This window comes from Eurosta solidaginis, chromosome 2 (assembly GCF_040869045.1).
Source record: "Eurosta solidaginis isolate ZX-2024a chromosome 2, ASM4086904v1, whole genome shotgun sequence".
In the NCBI taxonomy this organism is placed as follows: domain Eukaryota; kingdom Metazoa; phylum Arthropoda; class Insecta; order Diptera; family Tephritidae; genus Eurosta; species Eurosta solidaginis.
The window spans coordinates 140,705,831-140,724,726 of record NC_090320.1 but is presented as its reverse complement, the minus strand read 5'-3'; the positions used below and the strand labels follow the sequence as shown (position 1 = coordinate 140,724,726).

Sequence of the window (18,896 nt, the reverse complement as noted above, 5' to 3'; positions counted from 1 at the left end):
TGGTGGCGTTACCTCCTCCGTGTTCTGTGTCGGCTTGGCTGGTGGCAATGTGTGCTGCGTGACTGGCCTGGATAGCGCGATGTGACCTCCTCCGCAGGATATGGTGGTTCCCATGCTCCCTAACGTATCTAGGCCCAGTTCGATTTCTCCGGACATGACGTGTAAAACTGTGTGATGTGACGCTTCTCCAAGGCCATTCTCACAATTTCTCCGCTCCCAGAGTTTACCACACGTTCTGCAAGGCTGCTCGAAACGAAACTCCTCGATGCCCCTGTATCGATGACCGCCTCGGCTGATTCCGCTCCGGGCGTGGCTACGGTACATTGCTACTGCCGATTCCGCGCTGGGTTTCTTGGGCTTACTGCGCCTTGTTCTTCGTGAAGCCCTCTGTCGTTTCCCTGACGTCGACGGCAGCATTCGATTGTGCGTATATCACTGCGGCCACACTCCCAGCAAAAAATTTTTCGTGGGTTTCGGCATCTATTGGCGTAGAGTCCCTGTTCACCGCACCTCCTGCATACGTTGTTGGGGTGGAATCTCTGATTGCCTGGAGGCGAGTGGTGCGGTATATTCGGTGGTTGTGGCGGTGGTGGGGGTGCAGGTTGCAGTGGTGGAACCAAAGTCTTGTCGCGTAACTTTGCGGCGATGTCCGTCTGATGGTATTCGATAGTCCTCGTGTATGCTTTCGTATTCCTCGGCAAGGGTTAAGAGTTTTGCGAGATTGGTGAAATCCCTCTGACGGATATAAAGTCGATAATCGAGGTGGCTATTACGGAAGATTCATTTCAGCCGCTGTTCGCTGGTGTATACTGTGTGTCTCATCACGCTCTGAATCGCTAGCCCGTAATCCTTGTACTTCTCCCTGTTATGCTGCCTTCGTTGGCGTATGTCGACCTCGAGACCCTCGAAATATCTGACTGGCAGGAAGAAACATAAAAAATCCTGTTTGAAGCTTGTCCACTTTTCCCAGTGCGCATTGTTATTGCGATACCATTGTAGCGCGGTGCCCCCTAGTAGCTCGGGCATGGTTTTTGGTAGGAGATCCACGTTTAGCGCGTACACTTCGGCTAATTCCTCTAGCCGCTCGATGAATGCTAACAGATCCCGTTCACCGTCGCAATTAACTTACCACTTCCGCACTTGGCCGATGATGGGTGCGAACAGAACGGTTGGTGCTTGAGTTACCGAGATGTATAATTTATGGCTGGTACCATTATTCCCGATGGTAAGTACCGTTGCGCGGGTTGCGTATTCCGTGGAGGTGTACAGTTGGATGATACCGCTATTGCTGATATTGATAAGTTCTGTTGTGGGGGTTCTGTGTTCCTGCGAGGAAACGCGAACTGATTTTGCTCTGATGGTATATCGATGATGTTCATGGTTCCTGGTTCATGGTCTTAACCTCATTTAACTCACTCGTGTCTGTAGTTTCAATATAAGCGGCTTTCAGGGGATAAACATTTTTCGTGTATTTCCGGGTCAACATTTGTTTTCGAAGCCAGTGCTGCTATGCGGTTTCGGATCTGCCGGGTGGTGCCTGTCTGCTCAATACACAATTCCTGTATGATGGATATTAGCTGCTCCTCTGAAAAGTTGTCTAACCACGTGGTATCGTGGTCGGCCATTTTACGGTTAGGTTTCTAGTCAGGAATATTCCTTCTGACGTTGTATGATTTGCAGGGTCCCTGTTCGGGCGCCCCGTTGCTTCTTTAATAATTGCCGGGGTATACTCGCCGTGTCCGGGATCAGTTTACAATAAATTTGTATTTAAGAGGCACCTTTTAAATCGATTTTATATAATACTTCACTTTATTGATTGATTGCTTAAATACTATAACATAAAAGAAAACGTGTTTGTATACTTCGTTTGCAAATTAACTTAGATTATCTTGCGATATCCTCGACTGGGGTGGCGGGCCGCCCGTATTCCGTTAGACGGATCCCGTTAGTATATGGCGCCTGTGCCCTGTCTGTATATGGCGCCTGTGCGTCTCTCTCTGCTGCGGTGCTCTGTCGTGCCTTACGTCGGCGTCAACTTGTATTGCTGAGCCGGTGCTCTGCCGCGCCTTGCGTCGGCGTCTATTTGTATTGCCGGGCGTTGCTCTGTCACGCCTTATGCCGGCGCCTCTCTCGACTGCGGTGCTCTGCCGCGGCTTGTGTCGGCGTCTCTTCCTGCTGCGGTGCTCTGTCGTGCTTTCGTCGTCGTCTACTTTTATTGCTGAGGCGATGCTCTGCCACGCCTTGCGTCGGCGTATATTTTATTGCTGGGCGATGCTCTGCCACGCCTTGAGTCGGCGTCTCTTCCTGCTGCGATCTTCCGTCGAGCCTTGCGTCGTTGTCTTGCTAGCGTCTCGGTGGCGTTGGGGCGGTCGCGTCGCTGCGGCGCGGTTTATTACTCTCGCGACGCGGTCGGCGTCGGCGCAGGCGAGCGGACGTCACCTATTCGCGGGTGCGCGTAACTGTGACAGGGCCTTTGTCTACGCGGGTGCGAACGAAGTCTCGAGCGGTGTTTGATGGTAGAACCGACACATTTACAACTTTGAGCCACGACTCACTCCTATGAAACGATCTTTCTTGGTGGTAGAACCGACACATTCGAGGTGCGTTTGAGTGGTAGCTCCGGTCACGACCACAGCTCCGTGCTAATTGACTACTGTGCTGCTGTGTCGCTCCTTTTATGGCTGTTGTGTTTAGTGTTGTTAGCTCAGACGGTTGCGGTGCCATGGTCACCGTGTTGCTGTTAAATGTTGCGACCGCTCGTTGTGTTGCTGAGACTTGTTAGTTGGCCGTGTTGTGACCGGTCGTTGTGTTGCTGAGACTAGTTGGTTTGTCGTGTTGCTAGGGCCTTTAGTGACCGCCTGTTGTGTTAATGTTGTGTTACTGGCTGTGATCCATATGGTGTGGGGTAGTTTTGTGTGGGTCAAATTAATGAGGTTTTATTTGGTCCTCACATTATTTTTGAAAAATTCCATTTTTTTAAACGGTTTTATTTAGCTTGACTTGACAGGCCGGCTGGGAGGCCGAATTTTGTAATTACACTGAAAGAAATGGTGCTAATAAGATCAACAAATCGGTTCTGTTGTTCTTGATTGACCGGAGATTCGGTAAAATTGATCGAATTACGGTTAATTCGATCGAGTTCTTGGCAAGCGAACAAATTAATTTAGTAATTTCAACAGAAGAGAAGTTGTCGCTTTTAAGTTGATAAAATTCTGTAAAATTGTCAGATTCCTAATCAATCTAACTGATTTTTTTGTTAACACGACTGATCTCACTGGTAATTTCAACAGCGATCAACAGTCAATAGATGAGTAAATTTCAAAGAGAATTTTACGCTCACTGTGCTCTCTACTTTGTACTTACGATGATGGTGCCACTTTAAAAAAAAAAAACACCAAAATAAGAAAACCAACAAATCGAAGAAACACACAAAATTGATTTTTTTTATTTTTGCCATGCGTTAACGGCAGAGGCGCCACTGTGCGTCGGCGCTTGTAGCTCCTTCTACCAGTACGACCCTAGGACGTTTTGCTTTCTCCTCCTCGTAGCCCTGGTGCATATGCTTGACGCTGTTGGTCAGTTTAGCGTTGTAGCTCTCCATTGTAAATTGCTGATCATCGACCACAGCTCCGTGCTAATTGACTATTGTGCTGCTGTGTCGCTCCTTTTATGGCTGTTGTGTTTGGTGTTGTTAGCTCAGACGGTTGCGGTGCCATGGTCACCGTGTTGCTGTTGTGTTGCTGAGACTTGTTGGTTTGTCGTGTTGCTAGGGCCTTTTGTGACCGCCTGTTGTGTTACTGGCTGTGATCCATATGGTGTGGGGTAGTTTTGTGTGGGTCAAATTAATGAGGTTTTATTTCGTCCTCACATTATTTTTGAAAAATTCCATTTTTTTAAACGGTTTTATTTAGCTTGACTTGACAGGCCGTCCGGGAGGCCGAATTTTGTAATTACACAGAAAGAAATGGTGCTAGTAAGATCAACAAATCGGTTCTGTTGTTCTTGATTGACCGTAGATTCGGAAAAATTGATCGAATTACGGTTAATTCGATCGAGTTCTTGGCAAGCGAACAAATTAATTTAGTAATTTCAACAGAAGAGAAGTTGTCGCTTTTAAGTTAACAAAATTCTGTAAAATTGTCAGATTCCTAATAAATCTAACTGATTTTTTTGTTAACACGACTGATCTCACTGGTTATTTCAACAGCGATCAACAGTCAATAGATGAGCAAATTTCAAAGAGAATTTTACGCTCACTGCGCTCTCTACTTTGTACTTACGATGATGGTGCCACTTTAAAAAAAAAAAAACACCAAAATAAGAAAACCAACAAATCGAACACACAAAATTGGAAAACAAAAAAAAACTAGTTTTCAGTTATCAATACAAAACGAAAGACCCTTTTTGAATTTACTCTGCTAAAACTTATTCGATACCGGGACACCTATTTATCGGGTATAATTTTGCAACTTCTCCTCCAAGAGAAATGGAAAATTGTGCCGTCTTGTTGTAAAAGTTTTGCTTGAACGAACAGGATTTTTCCAAAATTAGTAACATTTTGTTCAAGTTTTTACGAATTTTCACTCACACGAACGAATCTAATAAGATAATAAAAAACATCCTTTTTTAAGGTTGATGTTTCCGACAACATAAAAGTTTGATTTGTTTTGGAATCGTTTCAACTTAAAGTGTTACGAAAATTAAACTTGTCGATTTACATGTAAAGTTACTACAGTGGTGAATTACATTCCTGCAACTACTTACTTACTTACTTAATTGGCGCTTAATCGTCTAAACGGTTATGGCCGTCCAACAAGGCGCGCCAGTCGCTCCTTCGCTTCGCCAACCGGCGCCAATTGGTCACACCAAGGGAGTTTAAATCGTTTTCCACCTGGTCCTTCCAACGGAGTGGAGGCCGCCCTCTACCTCTGCTTCCATAGGCGGGTTCCTGCAACTACATGCGAGAGAATAAATTGAGAATGAGCTGAGCTGCAGTTGAAAGAATTGAGAATCAGTTTTTTTACTACTATTTTCATTTCTATTTGCAAAGCGAAGTTCAAAACTATAAATTAAATAAATTATAAAATATAAAATTTGGTGAAAGTGCGTTTAATAAAACAAAATAATAAAGTGTATACAATTTAATGTGTGCCAGCATATTTGATGTACGCCCAATTGAGGTTCGGTTAGTAAGTGCATACATATGTATGTATATGTAGCAAGTATGCGTATTTATGTATTCACATATTTACCTATGAATGTATATGGCAACATAGGTGCTTTCGTACAAAGCTTTCGCAACAACTTTTTTTAGTTCATTTGAATACTAAAACGGTCAATTACGAACCAACGATTTATGCGAAGTTGATTCAACATCTTGTTGCGATGGATAAAAATTGACAGAAATTCCGGTTGAATTGACTCGTATTTCGGTTGATTTTACCAGTCTTTTTCTTTCAGTGTAAAATTTAAGTTACTTCCCGGTAAGCTACGAGCTTCAAACTTGGAATATAGCTCAGAATCCGATAACAATGCAATAATAAGAAAAAAAATCCGATAGGTGGTGCATGGATCGAAATATTCCAAAAAATCGTGTTTGTTGTCCGATTTGGCTCATATTTGGAACACATAATACAGACAGGAATAGAAAGCGACCTACGAAAAAAATTGCCGCTGGATGGCGCAAGGATCAAAATATTCAAAGAATTCGTATTTGCTGTTCGATATGACTCATATTTGGAACACATATTACATAAAGAAATAGAAATCGCTTTATGAAAAAAATCCCGCTTAGTGCAGCAAGGATTGAGATATTAAAAATACTCCTATCTGGGGTCCGAGTTGGCTAATATTTGGAACAAATATTACATATAGTCCAGTAGAAGTGGCATCAAAAGTTCGAGGACTTAGATTGCAGCAAATTGTCAGGAAAGAGTCCTCGTAATAATGAGTCACCAAATGAACTAAATATAATGAGAAATAATAGGCAATTAAGACGAAAAACTTGAAAATAATATAATAAAAATTTTTTTTTTAACTTAAACGGTTTTATTGAAAACAATACTTACATTAAATAATAATAATACTAAAAGCTAGAAAGTAATAAGATAGCTACTAGTCATCACACTCCTCGTCAATCTAGGGCATTGATCAGACAATTTAATAAAAGCGTTGGGCGCGTGACATTTCTAAAAATGTGAAGCGTGCATAACCTGATTAAGGTTCTTACTTACGACTATCAGTAGAAATTTGACGTGTCCAACGTTTTTATTTAATTGTGTGATCAACGCCCTAGATTGATGAGGAGTGTAATGACTAGTACCTAGGACCTACCTAATTATTTTTAGCTTTTAGTATTATTATTACTTAATGTAAATATTGTTTTCAATAAAACCGTTTAGCTTACAAATTTTGTTTAAATTATTTGATAAAAAATTGGAATCGTAAACAGTATACATATGTTTTGAGTTTAGTTTAAACGCATTTCCATGCTCTGGATAGCGACACACTTCACCTCAGTCACGGTTTTATCTTCAGTTTTTCTTAAACATTTTATCGAGCAGAACGTTGTTTACAGTAAACGTAAGCCAAGTTTCTTCGAAAGCGGTGACGCTAAATAGCAGCACATTACGTTCTCAAAAATACTGCAATGTAAAAGTTATTATGTGGAAACTTAGAAGACGGTGAAGTTCACCGTTACGTAATTTAGCGGCAGGGCAATAAATATTATGGCCGTCATGACATTACAAAGTCGCTCATGACCGTTTTCTCCCACCGTTATCAAAAGCGGTGCAAATTTAGCCAAATAAAAATTAACAATATTTTTGATTTTTAATTTTTTAGCATCTATTTTTTTGGTATGTGCATCATAAAAACTACAAAAACCTAAATAAAAACAAGATTAATTGCAGAATTTAACTTTGCGGATCGTGGTTCGAGGTTTACAACAAAGTGGTGCCACCTTCTTTAGCGGTCGTAATAAAGGCCTTTAGTGGCATATTGGGAAAGGTGTTGACTCAAATCTTTTACTTACATTGGTTGAGGGATCTATTTCGAACATATGCTCCTTAGAAATAAGGATAAAGTTGGTAGCTCGAATAAAATTTGTTCCGCTGGGTGCAATCTGCAAGCAAAATGTATGTAAGTATGGAAACAAATTTGTGGATAGCATGTATCGTGAATAACAAAATATTACCGATAAATCCAAAGAAAGAGTAAAACTATTATTCCAAAAATCGTGCGATAATATATAGGTGCAGTTTTCCGTTTTCCTTGATTCAATATCCAGGCTGACGAAACGCTTGTCGAACGTTATGTAAAATTCGGAATTTAGTAAGAGGGCACGTGCTAAGGAATAGTTTAAAGTATTTGTAATAAGATCATTATAAGCAACGCTTGAAGCCATCAATGTAAAAGTTGTATACCCCTACAATAAAACAGTGTCCCACTCAGCATTTAGGTGATTCAATTTTGAATTTCCCTACATATCACTACAATTTGATTACTCTTTCTGGCTGAATAATTAGTTATCATACAATTGATAAAAAAAAAGAAATAATCAAATGAATACTTTTGATGATCAAAACTTGAATTTATTTTTCAATCACATTTTGTGTGTTTACTTTAGCCGATCAAAAATGTTTAATCATTTTTCATTCAGCTTTCTGAATCTTTTCTGACTATCCTTGTTGACTGAATAATGAATTTTATACTTGTTAAAATTTTACTTTTCACTGAAGATCTTATTTATTTCACATACGCACATTTTTTCAATCACGAAGTTCATAAAAAAATATATTAACATTTTATTCTTCAAAACAAGAAATAATGTAAATACTGCTCGTAGCCGAAGATGTCCCCAACCATTTCTCCACCTTCGGTTTCCCAGAAAATACAAATCCAACCATTAGACAATACAACAGTTGTGAACTATTTGAACCCCAGGTAAGTGAAACTCTCTTGATATGTACCTGGATATGGCTTCAACATCCCGTACCATATCATATTGTTACGAATATTAGCAAAACTAAGGAGTGCTGCCAGCTCTAAGCCGATGCTAAGCAGTGACGTGAATGCACATCAATAATTCAATCATCATGTATCTACATCAGGGCTATTCATTTCATAGCACAATTGTGCCCTCTCAATTCACACGCGTATGATTCGCTCTGTCGTCGTTAATTGAGTTAGTCGTCGCTTCGCACTTGGCGTAGCAACATCGGTGGTGGGTATCGGCTGATCGGTATCAAGATATGTATGAAAAATTATGCGCGCCGTCGGTTATCTTTCTTTAACAAGGATATCAAGTGAGTCTTAGAATATCAGCGCTTCAGGCTATATGCTTAGGCCTTGAACAGGATCACTTAAAAAGTCAAGTTGTTTATTTTTATTTTTTTTTTTCATTGTTAAGGTGATATACACATCTTATTTTGTTGTAGGAAACTCCGTTCTGAAAGGCTATATGTCCGGAGAGCGGATCGCAGAAAAGACGTACATCGAAAATTAACATTCATTGATTTCCATCATTTTTGAGTTCTTCGCATGTACTATCCATTTCGAATTATTCTAGGTCATGGCTAGATGCCAGTCAAGGTACCAATAGAGTTGCCTGAGTACGTACATAAAGATGATGAATGTAAATCTGTATATTTCAATATCCAATTCAGAGATTTTTTTTAGTATTTGTATCGTTTTAGTTGTAGGAAATATTCGGAATATTATAGTCTCAGGAAAAGGCTATAACCGATTCCTAAACGTTATAGATCAGAGCCGCAGATCAGCCTACACCTAAGTACCACAAGTTCACGATCGCCTTTGCCAATATAAACCACTTCACGACCGGAGATTTTGACCAAACCCAGTAATAATATTTCAATTTTGTTTATTCTTATCTAGTTTGCAGTTGGTTTTCCTAAGACAGAAGGCAAGTATTGAAATTTTGTTTATCCGTTAAGTTCATTTAACAATATTCTACTAGACACATATTTTGTTTAATAAATTGGTATTTAGCTTTAGGTCTGCGGATATTTTTTGTTAGAGTTCAGCTTATCCGTTTTTCTTTTAATCAGCAAAGTATAATATTGTAACGAATTTAGTGCAATTTCTCTTATTTGCAACCTTCTACTAACGTTCGAATCACTAAACTGTTGAATAAATAACTCCACTATTCAATAGTGCAAAATGGCCTTTTTTAAAGTACTTCACAATAACACTTCTACTTCTCGACAGATAGCGTGCTTAAATCAAACTGATTACTGATTCTCAGCTTTACCTCCTTTTATACTCTGTTATTTCTCGTTCGCATACTTCTAGACGTTTCTATTTATAGAATTTACTAGTCGTTTACCAGCTATAAATTTCTCAGCTATAACTACAGATGCACTATTATTATAGCTTCTCGCATTGCGTGTATATGTGAGTGATACTTCCACAGATGATTGCATATTTTTGGGAGTATCTCAGATACATGCATGTGTTTGTGCGTTGCTCTCCGCTGCTTGTATGAACATATGTATAGACATAATGATACATTTGTTGATGTGCATACAAGTCACTGCTTAGTATTGGCTTAGAGATGATAATATCCCTTAGCATTGCTAATAATCGTAACACTGCCCTCCACCTAAGTCTGGTCGTCCCGATCAGACAAATCTCTCTATCTAAACGCTGCCAGCCTTTCCAAATGAACCACCTTCATTTTGGTTCGTGGTTTGCCAATGGTTTATATGCGGTACACTACACCGTTGATCCGTTTTACAACTTTGTAAGGGCCTTCCCAATTACACTGCAATTTCGGGGACAAACCTTTTCTTCGTTGTGGGTTGTATAACAGCACCAAATCTCCTTCCTGAAAACCTTCTGAATTAATTGCTTTATCCTATCTGGCTTTCATTTTGTCACACATAATCTTTGCTCGTTGCCTTACAAGATCGTGTATCTTTCTCAGCTCTTCTTCCAAGACACCAGTGGTTTTCTTGACATTTCTCCCCACATCGGAATCTATCCCAAACTTCAAACCAGCTGGCAGTCGGTCATTGCCAAAAATTACTTTTGCAGCGGTTTGGCCCGTTGTCTCATGCACTGCTGATCGGTAAGCCATCAAGAATAATGGTATGCTGGTATCCCACTCTTTATGGAACTTGTCCACTACTTTCCTTAAATGCTCCTCCAATGTTCTTTTAAATCGTTCCACCATACCATCGGAATGAGGATGCAATGCAGTTGTCCATGTTTTTCGAATGCCCAATGATTTACACATTTCCTGGAACACAGCTGATTCGAAATTCCTGCCTTGGTCAAAATGTAACTCCATTGGTACACCATACCTTGCAACCCAATTGTTTATAAACACTTCTGCTACTGTTTCCCCTTCTTGATTTGGGATTGGGTATATCTCTGGCCATTTGCTGAAATAACCCATAAGCACCAGTACGCATCATTTCTGGATGGTTTTCGGGAACCGTCCGGGATCCCGTCAGGGCCATTTCGGGACTATTTTGGGATGATTTGGGGTACCTTCCGGCATCATTTCTAGATGGTTTTCGGGATCCGTCTGGGATCACGTCGGGGTCATTTCGGGACTTTTTCTCGACTGATAAGGGATCATTTCGGGACCCTTTCGGCATCATTTCTGGATGGTTTTTGGGATCCTTCCGGGATCCCGTCAGGGTCATTTCTGGACTATTAGGGGGATTATTTGAGGACCTTTCCGGCATCATTTCTGGACAGTTTTCGGGATCCCAGACGGGTAATTTCGCGACTATTTCGGGATTATTTGGGGTACCTTCCGGCATCATTTCTAGATGGTTTTCGGAATCCGTCTGGGATCACGTCGGGGTCATTTCGGGACTTTTTCTCGACTGATAAGGGATCATTTCGGGACCCTTTCGGCATCATTTCTGGATGGTTTTTGGGATCCTTCCGGGATCCCGTCAGGGTCATTTCTGGACTATTAGGGGGATTATTTGAGGACCTTTCCGGCATCATTTCTGGATAGTTTTCGGGAGTTGTACGGGAACCCATTGGGGTAATTTCTTAACTTTTTTCGTCGGGACTATTTCGGGATCATTTGGGGACCCTTTAGGGGTAATTTCATGACTTTTTCTGTATTATTTCGGGATCATTTGGGGACCCTTTCGTCATCATTTCTTGATGGTGTGCCGGATCCATCAGGGTATTTCGGGACCATTTTGGGATCATTTAGGGGCGCTTCCGAGGTCATTTCTGGATCCGTGCGGGATCCCATCGGGGTCATTTGCGGACTATTTCGGGATCATTTTGGGACCCTTCCGGAATCATTTCTGTATGGATTTCGCGATCCGTCGTGGATCCCCTCGTGGTCATTTCGGAACTTTTTCTGGATTATGCCGGGATAATTTGGGAACCCTTGCTGGATATTTTCTGGATGGATTTTGAGATCCGTCCGCGAGCCCGTCAGGATCACTTCGAAAGTTTTCCGGAACTATTTCGGGATCATTTTGGTACCCTTCAGTGATCATTTCTGTGTGGTTCTCTGGATAAGTCTACAATCGTGTCGTTGTCATTTCGAGTTTTTTTGGGACTATTCCGGGAATTTTTGGAGACGCTTCCGGGGCATTTCTGGATGGTTTTCGGGATCAATCTGCGATATCGTCAATTCTTGGCTTTTTCTGGATAACTTCGGGATCATTTGGGAATCCTATCAGGTTATCAGCTCATTTAGATCTTTTTTTTACTCAATTGCAAAAATAAAATGCATTAGACAGAAAAACATTTTTAAACAGATAACTTGATAAGCAGGCTAACGTGAGTAGCCCATATATTTCATTTTCCCCTTGCGGACGGGGGATATTTGATTGTTTGGATGCACAGACGTTTGTTTTTGTGCTCAATCACGCAAGAACGACTTAACAGATTTGGATGATATTTGACACACATATAGCCAATAGTCTAGATGGATCTACTAGCTATATATTTTTCAAAAGGGGGGGAGGTCCCCGCCCCCTAGGAACAGTTATAATTTAATTATTATATTTTTTCGTCTTTGTGATTGAATCACACCAGAACGTCTTCACGGATCTTAATGAAATTTGGGACACAGACAATAGTCTACTAGCGAAATTTTTTTCGAACATGGAAAGGGGGGTGGGGTCCCACGACCCCTTCAAACGATTACTTTCTAATAATTTTTACACATTATAACTTTACTTTTACTGATGTTCACCAATATTACAAGTCAATAGGTCAAATAAGTCGAGGGCTTACAAAATGCGCAGTGACACTCTGCGTCCCCCCCCCCCCCCCCCCCATCCTTCTCTCCCCCTCTAGTGTAAAATCTATAAATTGTTATAACTCAATATATATAAATGTTCTCCTAAATCAATAATTTTTGGTATTGGCTCATACAGATCGAGATCTAAACAATCTTCGCAAAACGATCGGTGGTGCTCTCCGTCTCCTCCCGCCACCCGCCCTCCTTCAATTGTTTTTATTAACACGTTTCTATTAGCTTTACCTGTATGTTCCTTTGTAACTTTTCATTCGCTCCAACGCGACTTCTGCCTTATTAACATGGTTTTATAGTTAGCTTAACCTTATTTGTAATCACGTTACGGTCATATCGGGACCCTTCCGGGATCATTTCTGGATGGTTTTCGGGATCCGTCCGGGATCATTTCGGGACTTTTTCGGGATCATTTTTAGACTCTTCCGGGATCGTTGTGTATATTTTTCGGGATCCGTCCGGGATCCCGTCGGGGTTATTTTGGGACATTTTCGGGACTATTTCGGGATCATTTGGGTTACCTTCCGGCATCATTTCTAGATGGTTTTCGGAATCCGTCCGCGATCCCGTCGGGGTCATTTCGGGACTTTTTCCCGACTGAAAAGGGATCATTTCGGGACCCTTTCGGGATCATTTCTGGATGGTTTTTGGGATCCGTCCGGGATCCCGTTAGGGTCATTTCGGTACTATTAGGGGGATCATTTGAGGACCCTTCCGGCATCATTTCTGGATAGTTTTCGGGAGTTGTACGGGAACCCATCGGGGTAATTTCGGAAATTTTTTCGGGACTATTTCGGGATCATTTGAGGACCCTTTAGGGGTAATTTCATGACTTTTTCTGTATTATTTCGGGATCATTAGGGGACCCTTCCGGCAGCATTTCTCGATGGCTTGCCGGATCCATCAGGGTTATTTCGGGACAATTTTTGGATCATTTAGGGACCCTTCCGAGGTCATTTCTGGATCCGTGTGGGATCCCATCGGGGTCATTTCCAGACTAATTCGGGATCATTTTGGGACCTTCCGGAATTATTTCTGTATGGATTTCGCGATCCGTAGTGGATCCCGTCGGTGTCATTTCGGGATCATTTGGGGTACCTTCCGGCATCATTTCTGGATGGTTTTCGGGATCCGTCAAAGATCCCGCAGCGTCATATTAGGAATATTAGGGGATCATTTGGGGACCTTTCCGGCATCATTTCTGGATAGTTTTCGGGATCCGTTCGGGATCCCGTCGGGGTAATTTCGGGACTTTTTCGGAATAATTTGGGGTACCTACCGGCATCATTTCTGGATGGTTTTCGGGATCCGTCAAAGATCCCGCAGCGTCATATTGGGAATATTAGGGGATCATTTGGGGACCTTTCCGGCATCATTTCTGGATAGTTTTCGGGATCCGTCCGGGATCCCGACGGGGTCATTCCGGGACTATTTCGGGATAATTTGGGGTACTTACCGGCATAATTTCTGGTTGGTTTTCGGGTTCCGTCCTGGATCCCGTCGGGTCATTTCGGGACAATTTCGTGATCATTTGGGGTTCCTTCCAGTATTATTTCTAGATGGTTTTCGGTATCCGTTCGGCATACCGTCTGTTAATTTCGGGACTTTTTCGGGATCATTTGGGGTACCTTCCAGGATCATTTCTCGATGAGTTTGGAGATCCGTCCGGGATCCCGTTGGGGTCATTTCGGGACTTTTCCGGGACTATTTCGGGATAATTTGGTGAATTTTCTGGCATCATTTCTGGATGGTTTTCGGGGTCCGTTCGGGATCCAGTCGGGGTCATTTTGGGACTTTTTCTCGACTAATACGAGATCATTTGGGGACCCTTTCGACATCATTTCTAGATGGTTTTCGGGATCCGTCCTGGATCCCGTCGGTGTCATTTCGGGACTATTAGGGGATCATTTGGGGACATTTCCGGCATCATTTCTGGATAGTTTTCGGGATCCGTCCGGTATCCCGATGGGGTAATTTCGGGACTATTTCGAGATCATTTGGGTTACCTTCCAGCATCATTTGTAGATGGTTTTCGGTATCCGTTCGGGATCCCGTCGGGGTCATTTCGAGACTTTTTTGGGACTAATACGTCATCATTTGGGGAGCCTTTCGGCATCATTTCTGGATGTTTTTCGGTATCTGTACGGGATTCCGTCAGGGTCATTTCGGGAATTTTTTGGGATCATTTAAGGATGGTTCTCAGGATTCGTCCGGGAACCGGTGAGAGTAATTTCTGGATTTTTCCGAGACTATTTCGGGATCATTTTGGGAACCTTCCAAGATCATTTCTGGGTGGATTTCGGGATCTGTCCAGGTTCACGTCAGGGTCATTTCGGGACTATTTCGGGATCATTTCTGGGTGGTTATCGGGATCTGTCCAGGATCCCGTCAGGTCATTTCGGAACTTTTTCGTAGCTAATACGGGATCATTTGGGGATCCTTCCGCCATCATTTCTGAATGGATTTCGGGATCTGTACGGGAACCCATCAGGGTAATTTCGGGACTTTTTTGGGATTATTTCGGGATCATTTGGGGACCCTTTACGGGTCATTTCGTGCCTTTTTCTGTATTATTTCGGGATCATTTGGGACCCTTCCGAGATCATTTCTGGATCCATCCGGGATGCCATAGGAGTCATTTCGGAATTTTTTTGTTACCTTTTCGGGATAGTTTTGGGACCCTTCCGGGATCGTTATTGAATCCGTGCGGGATCCCATCGGGGTCATTTTCGGACTTTTACGGGGCCATTTCGGGACCCTTTAGGGGTCATTTCGTGCATTTTTCTGTATTATTTCGGGATCATTTTGGGAACCTTCCGGAATATTTCTGAATGATTTTCACGATCCGTTGTGGATCCCCTCGGGTTCTTCTCGGAACATTTTCTGGACTATGTCGGGACTATTTAGGGACCCTTCCTGGATATTTTCTCGATGATTTTTAGATCCGTCTGGGAGACCGTCAGGGTCTTTTCGGAACTTTTTCGGGACTATTTCGGGATCATTTTGGTACCCTTGAGGGATCATTTCTGTGTGGTTCTCTGGATAAGTCTAGGATCGTTTCGTTGTAATATCGGGTTTTTTGAGACTATTCCGGAAAATTTTGGAGACCCTTCCGGGGAATTTCTGGATGGTTTTGGGATCCGTCAGCGATAGCGTCGGGGTTATTTCGTGGCTTTTTCTGGATAAGTTCGGGTTAATTTGGGGATCCTATCAGGTTATCAGCTCATTTAGTTCTTTTTTTTACTCAATTACAAAAATAAAATGCATTAGACAGAAAAAAATTTTTAAACAGATAACTTGATAAGCAGGCTAACGTGAATAGCCCATATATTTCAGTTTCTCCTTGCGGACGGGGCCGCGGGTAAAGGCTAGTGTATATGGGGTATTCCATCCCATTTCGACCAATTTTGAACCCGACCCCTTTAGAATTGGCTGAAAGTTTTTCTTCTTTTTCTAGCTTACGAAAGGCGTTTTTTTAGAATTTTTTCAAATTTTTTCATCCAACTCAAAAAAAGTTATGAATTAAAAAAAAAAACGGTGTTTTTTTCAAAATGCTATAACTTTTTCAAAAATTGACCGTGTGGGATCTTTTTATACTCATTTGAGCAGAGCTCACAGAGTATATTAAATTTGATTGGATAACGGTTGGTTGTACAGGTATAAAGGAATCGAGATAGATATAGACTTCCATATATCAAAATCATCAGTATCGAAAAAAAATTCGATTGAGCTATGTCCGTCCGTCCGTCCGTCTGTCCGTTAACACGATAACTTGAGTAAATTTTGAGGTATCTTGGTGAAATTTGGTATGTAGGTTCCTGGGCACTCATCTCAGATCGCTATTTAAAATGAACGATATCGGACAATAACCACGCCCACTTTTTCGATATCGAAAATTTCGAAAAATCGAAAAAGTGGGATAATTCATTACCAAATACGGATTAAGCGATGAAACTTGGTAGGTGAGTTAAACCTGTGACGCAGAATAGAAAACTAGTAAAATTTTGGACAATGGGCGTGGCACCGCCCACTTCTAAAAGAAGGCAATTTTGAAGTTTTGCAAGCTGTAATTTGGCAGTCGTTGAAGATATCATGATGAAATTTGGCAGGAACATTACTGTTGTTACTATATGTCTGGTTAATAAAAATTAGCACAATCGGAGGACGGCCACGCCTACTTTTTAAAAAAAAATTTTTTTAATTCAAATTTTAAAAGAAAAGTTAATATCTTTACAGTATATAAGTAAATTATGTCAACATTCAACTCAAGTAATGATATGTTGAACAAAATACAAAATTAAAAGAAAATTTCAAAATGGGCGTGGCTCCGCCCTTTTTCATTTAATTTGTCTAGGATACTTTCAATGCAATAAGTCGAACAAAAATTTACCAATCCTTGTGAAATTTGGTAGAGGCTTAGATTCTAGGACGATAACTGTTTTCTGTGCAAAAGGGCGAAATCGGTTAAAGCGACGCCCAGTTTTTATACACAGTCGACCGTCTGTCCTTCCGCTCGGCCGTTAACAGGATAACTTGAGCAAAAATCGATATATCTTTACTAAACTCAGTTCACGTACTTATCTGAACTCACTTTGTATTGGTGTGAAAAATGGCCGAAATCCGACCATGACCACGCCCACTTTTTCGATATCGAAAATTACGAAAAATGAAAAAAATGACATAATTACATACCAAATACGAAAAAAGGGATGAGACATGGTAATGTTATTGGTCTATTGACGCAAAATATAACATTGGAAAAAAACTTGGTAAAATGGGTGTGACACCTACCATATTAAGTAGAAGAAAATGAAAAAGTTTTGCAGGGCGAAATCCAAAGCCCTTGGAATCTTGGAAGGAATACCGTTCCTGATATTACATATATAAATAAATTAGCGGTACCCGACAGATGATGTTCTGGATCACCGTGGTCCACATTTTGGCCGATATCTCGAAAACGCCTTCACATATACAACTAAGGGCCACTCCCTTTTGAAACCCTCATTAATACCTTTAATTTGATACCCATATCGTAAAAACACATTCTAGAGTCACCCCTGGTCCACGTTTATGGCGATATCTCGAAAAGGCGTCCACATATCGAACTAAGGCCCACTCCTTTTTAAAATACTCATTAACACCTTTCATTTGATACCCATATCGTACAAAAAAAATCTAGAGTCACCCCTGTCCCACCTTTATGGCGATATCTCGAAAAGGCATCCACCTAGAACTAAGGCCCACTCCCTTTTAAAATACTCATTAACACCTTTCATTTGATACCCATATCGTACAAACAAATTCTAGAGTCACCCCTGGTCCACCTTTATGGCCATATCTCGAAAAGGCGTCCACCTATAGAACTAAAGCCCAAGCCCTTTTAAAATACTCATTAACACCTTTCATTTGATACCCATATTGTACAAACGCATTCTAGAGTCACCCCTGGTCCACGTTTATGGCGATATCCCAAAAAGGCGTCCACCCATAGAACTAAGGCCCACTCCCTTTTAACACACTTATCAACACCTTTCATTTGATACCCATATAGTACAAACAAATTCTAGAGTCACTCCTGGTCCACCTTTATGGCGATATCTCGAAAAGGCGTCCACATATAGAACTAAGGCCCACTCCTTTTTAAAATACTCATTAACACCTTTCATTTGATACCCATATCGTACAAACACATTCTAGAGTCACCCCTGGTCCACGTTTATGGCGATATCTCGAAAAGGCGTCCACATATCGAACTAAGGCCCACTCCTTTTTAAAATACTCATTAACACCTTTCATTTGATACCCATATCGTACAAAAAAAATCTAGAGTCACCCCTGGCCCACCTTTATGGCGATATCTCGAAAAGGCATCCACCTAGAACTAAGGCCCACTCCCTTTTAAAATACTCATTAACACATTTCAGTTGATACCCATATCGTACAAACAAGTTCTAGAGTCACCCCTGGTCCACCTTTATGGCGATATCTCGAAAAGGCGTCCACCTATAGAACTAAGGCCCAAGCCCTTTTAAAATACTCATTAACACCTTTCATTTGATACCCATATTGTACAAACACATTCTAGAGTCACCCCTGGTCCACGTTTATGGCGATATCCCAAAAAGGCGTCCACCCATAGAACTAAGGCCCACTCCCTTTTAAAACACTTATTAACACCTTTCGTTTGATACCCACATTGTACAAACGCATTCTGGAGTCACCCCTGGTCCATGTTTATGGCGGTATCCCAAAAAGGCGTCCACCCATAGAACTAAGGCCCACTCCCTTTTAAAACACTTATTAACACCTTTCGCTTGATACCCATATTGTACAAACGCATTCTAGAGTCAACCCTGGTCCACTTTTATAACGATATTCCGAAAAGGCGTCCACCTGTAGAACTAAGGCCCACTCCCTTTTAACACACTTATTAACACCTTTCATTTGATACCCATATAGTACAAACAAATTCTAGAGTCACTCCTGGTCCACCTTTATGGCGATATTTCGAAAAGGCGTCCACATATAGAACTAAGGCCCACTCCTTTTTAAAATACTCATTAACACCTTTCATTTGATACCCATATAGTACAAACAAATTCTAGAGTCACTCCTGGTCCACCTTTATGGCGAT

At 41.4% G+C, this 18,896-nt stretch overlaps 1 protein-coding gene across 1 annotated transcript in view; it reads right to left on the bottom strand.

The window, feature by feature from the left end:
- Positions 1-18,896, bottom strand: part of Apoltp (Apolipoprotein lipid transfer particle) — a 2,338,027-nt gene that overhangs the window by 483,451 nt on the left and 1,835,680 nt on the right. Inside the window, exons 19-20 of the mRNA XM_067766285.1 lie at positions 7,196-7,347; positions 7,034-7,123 (exon numbers count right to left, since the gene is read on the bottom strand). Of these exons, the coding sequence (XP_067622386.1) occupies positions 7,034-7,123; positions 7,196-7,347 (242 nt within the window). The remainder of the gene's footprint in view (positions 1-7,033; positions 7,124-7,195; positions 7,348-18,896) is intronic.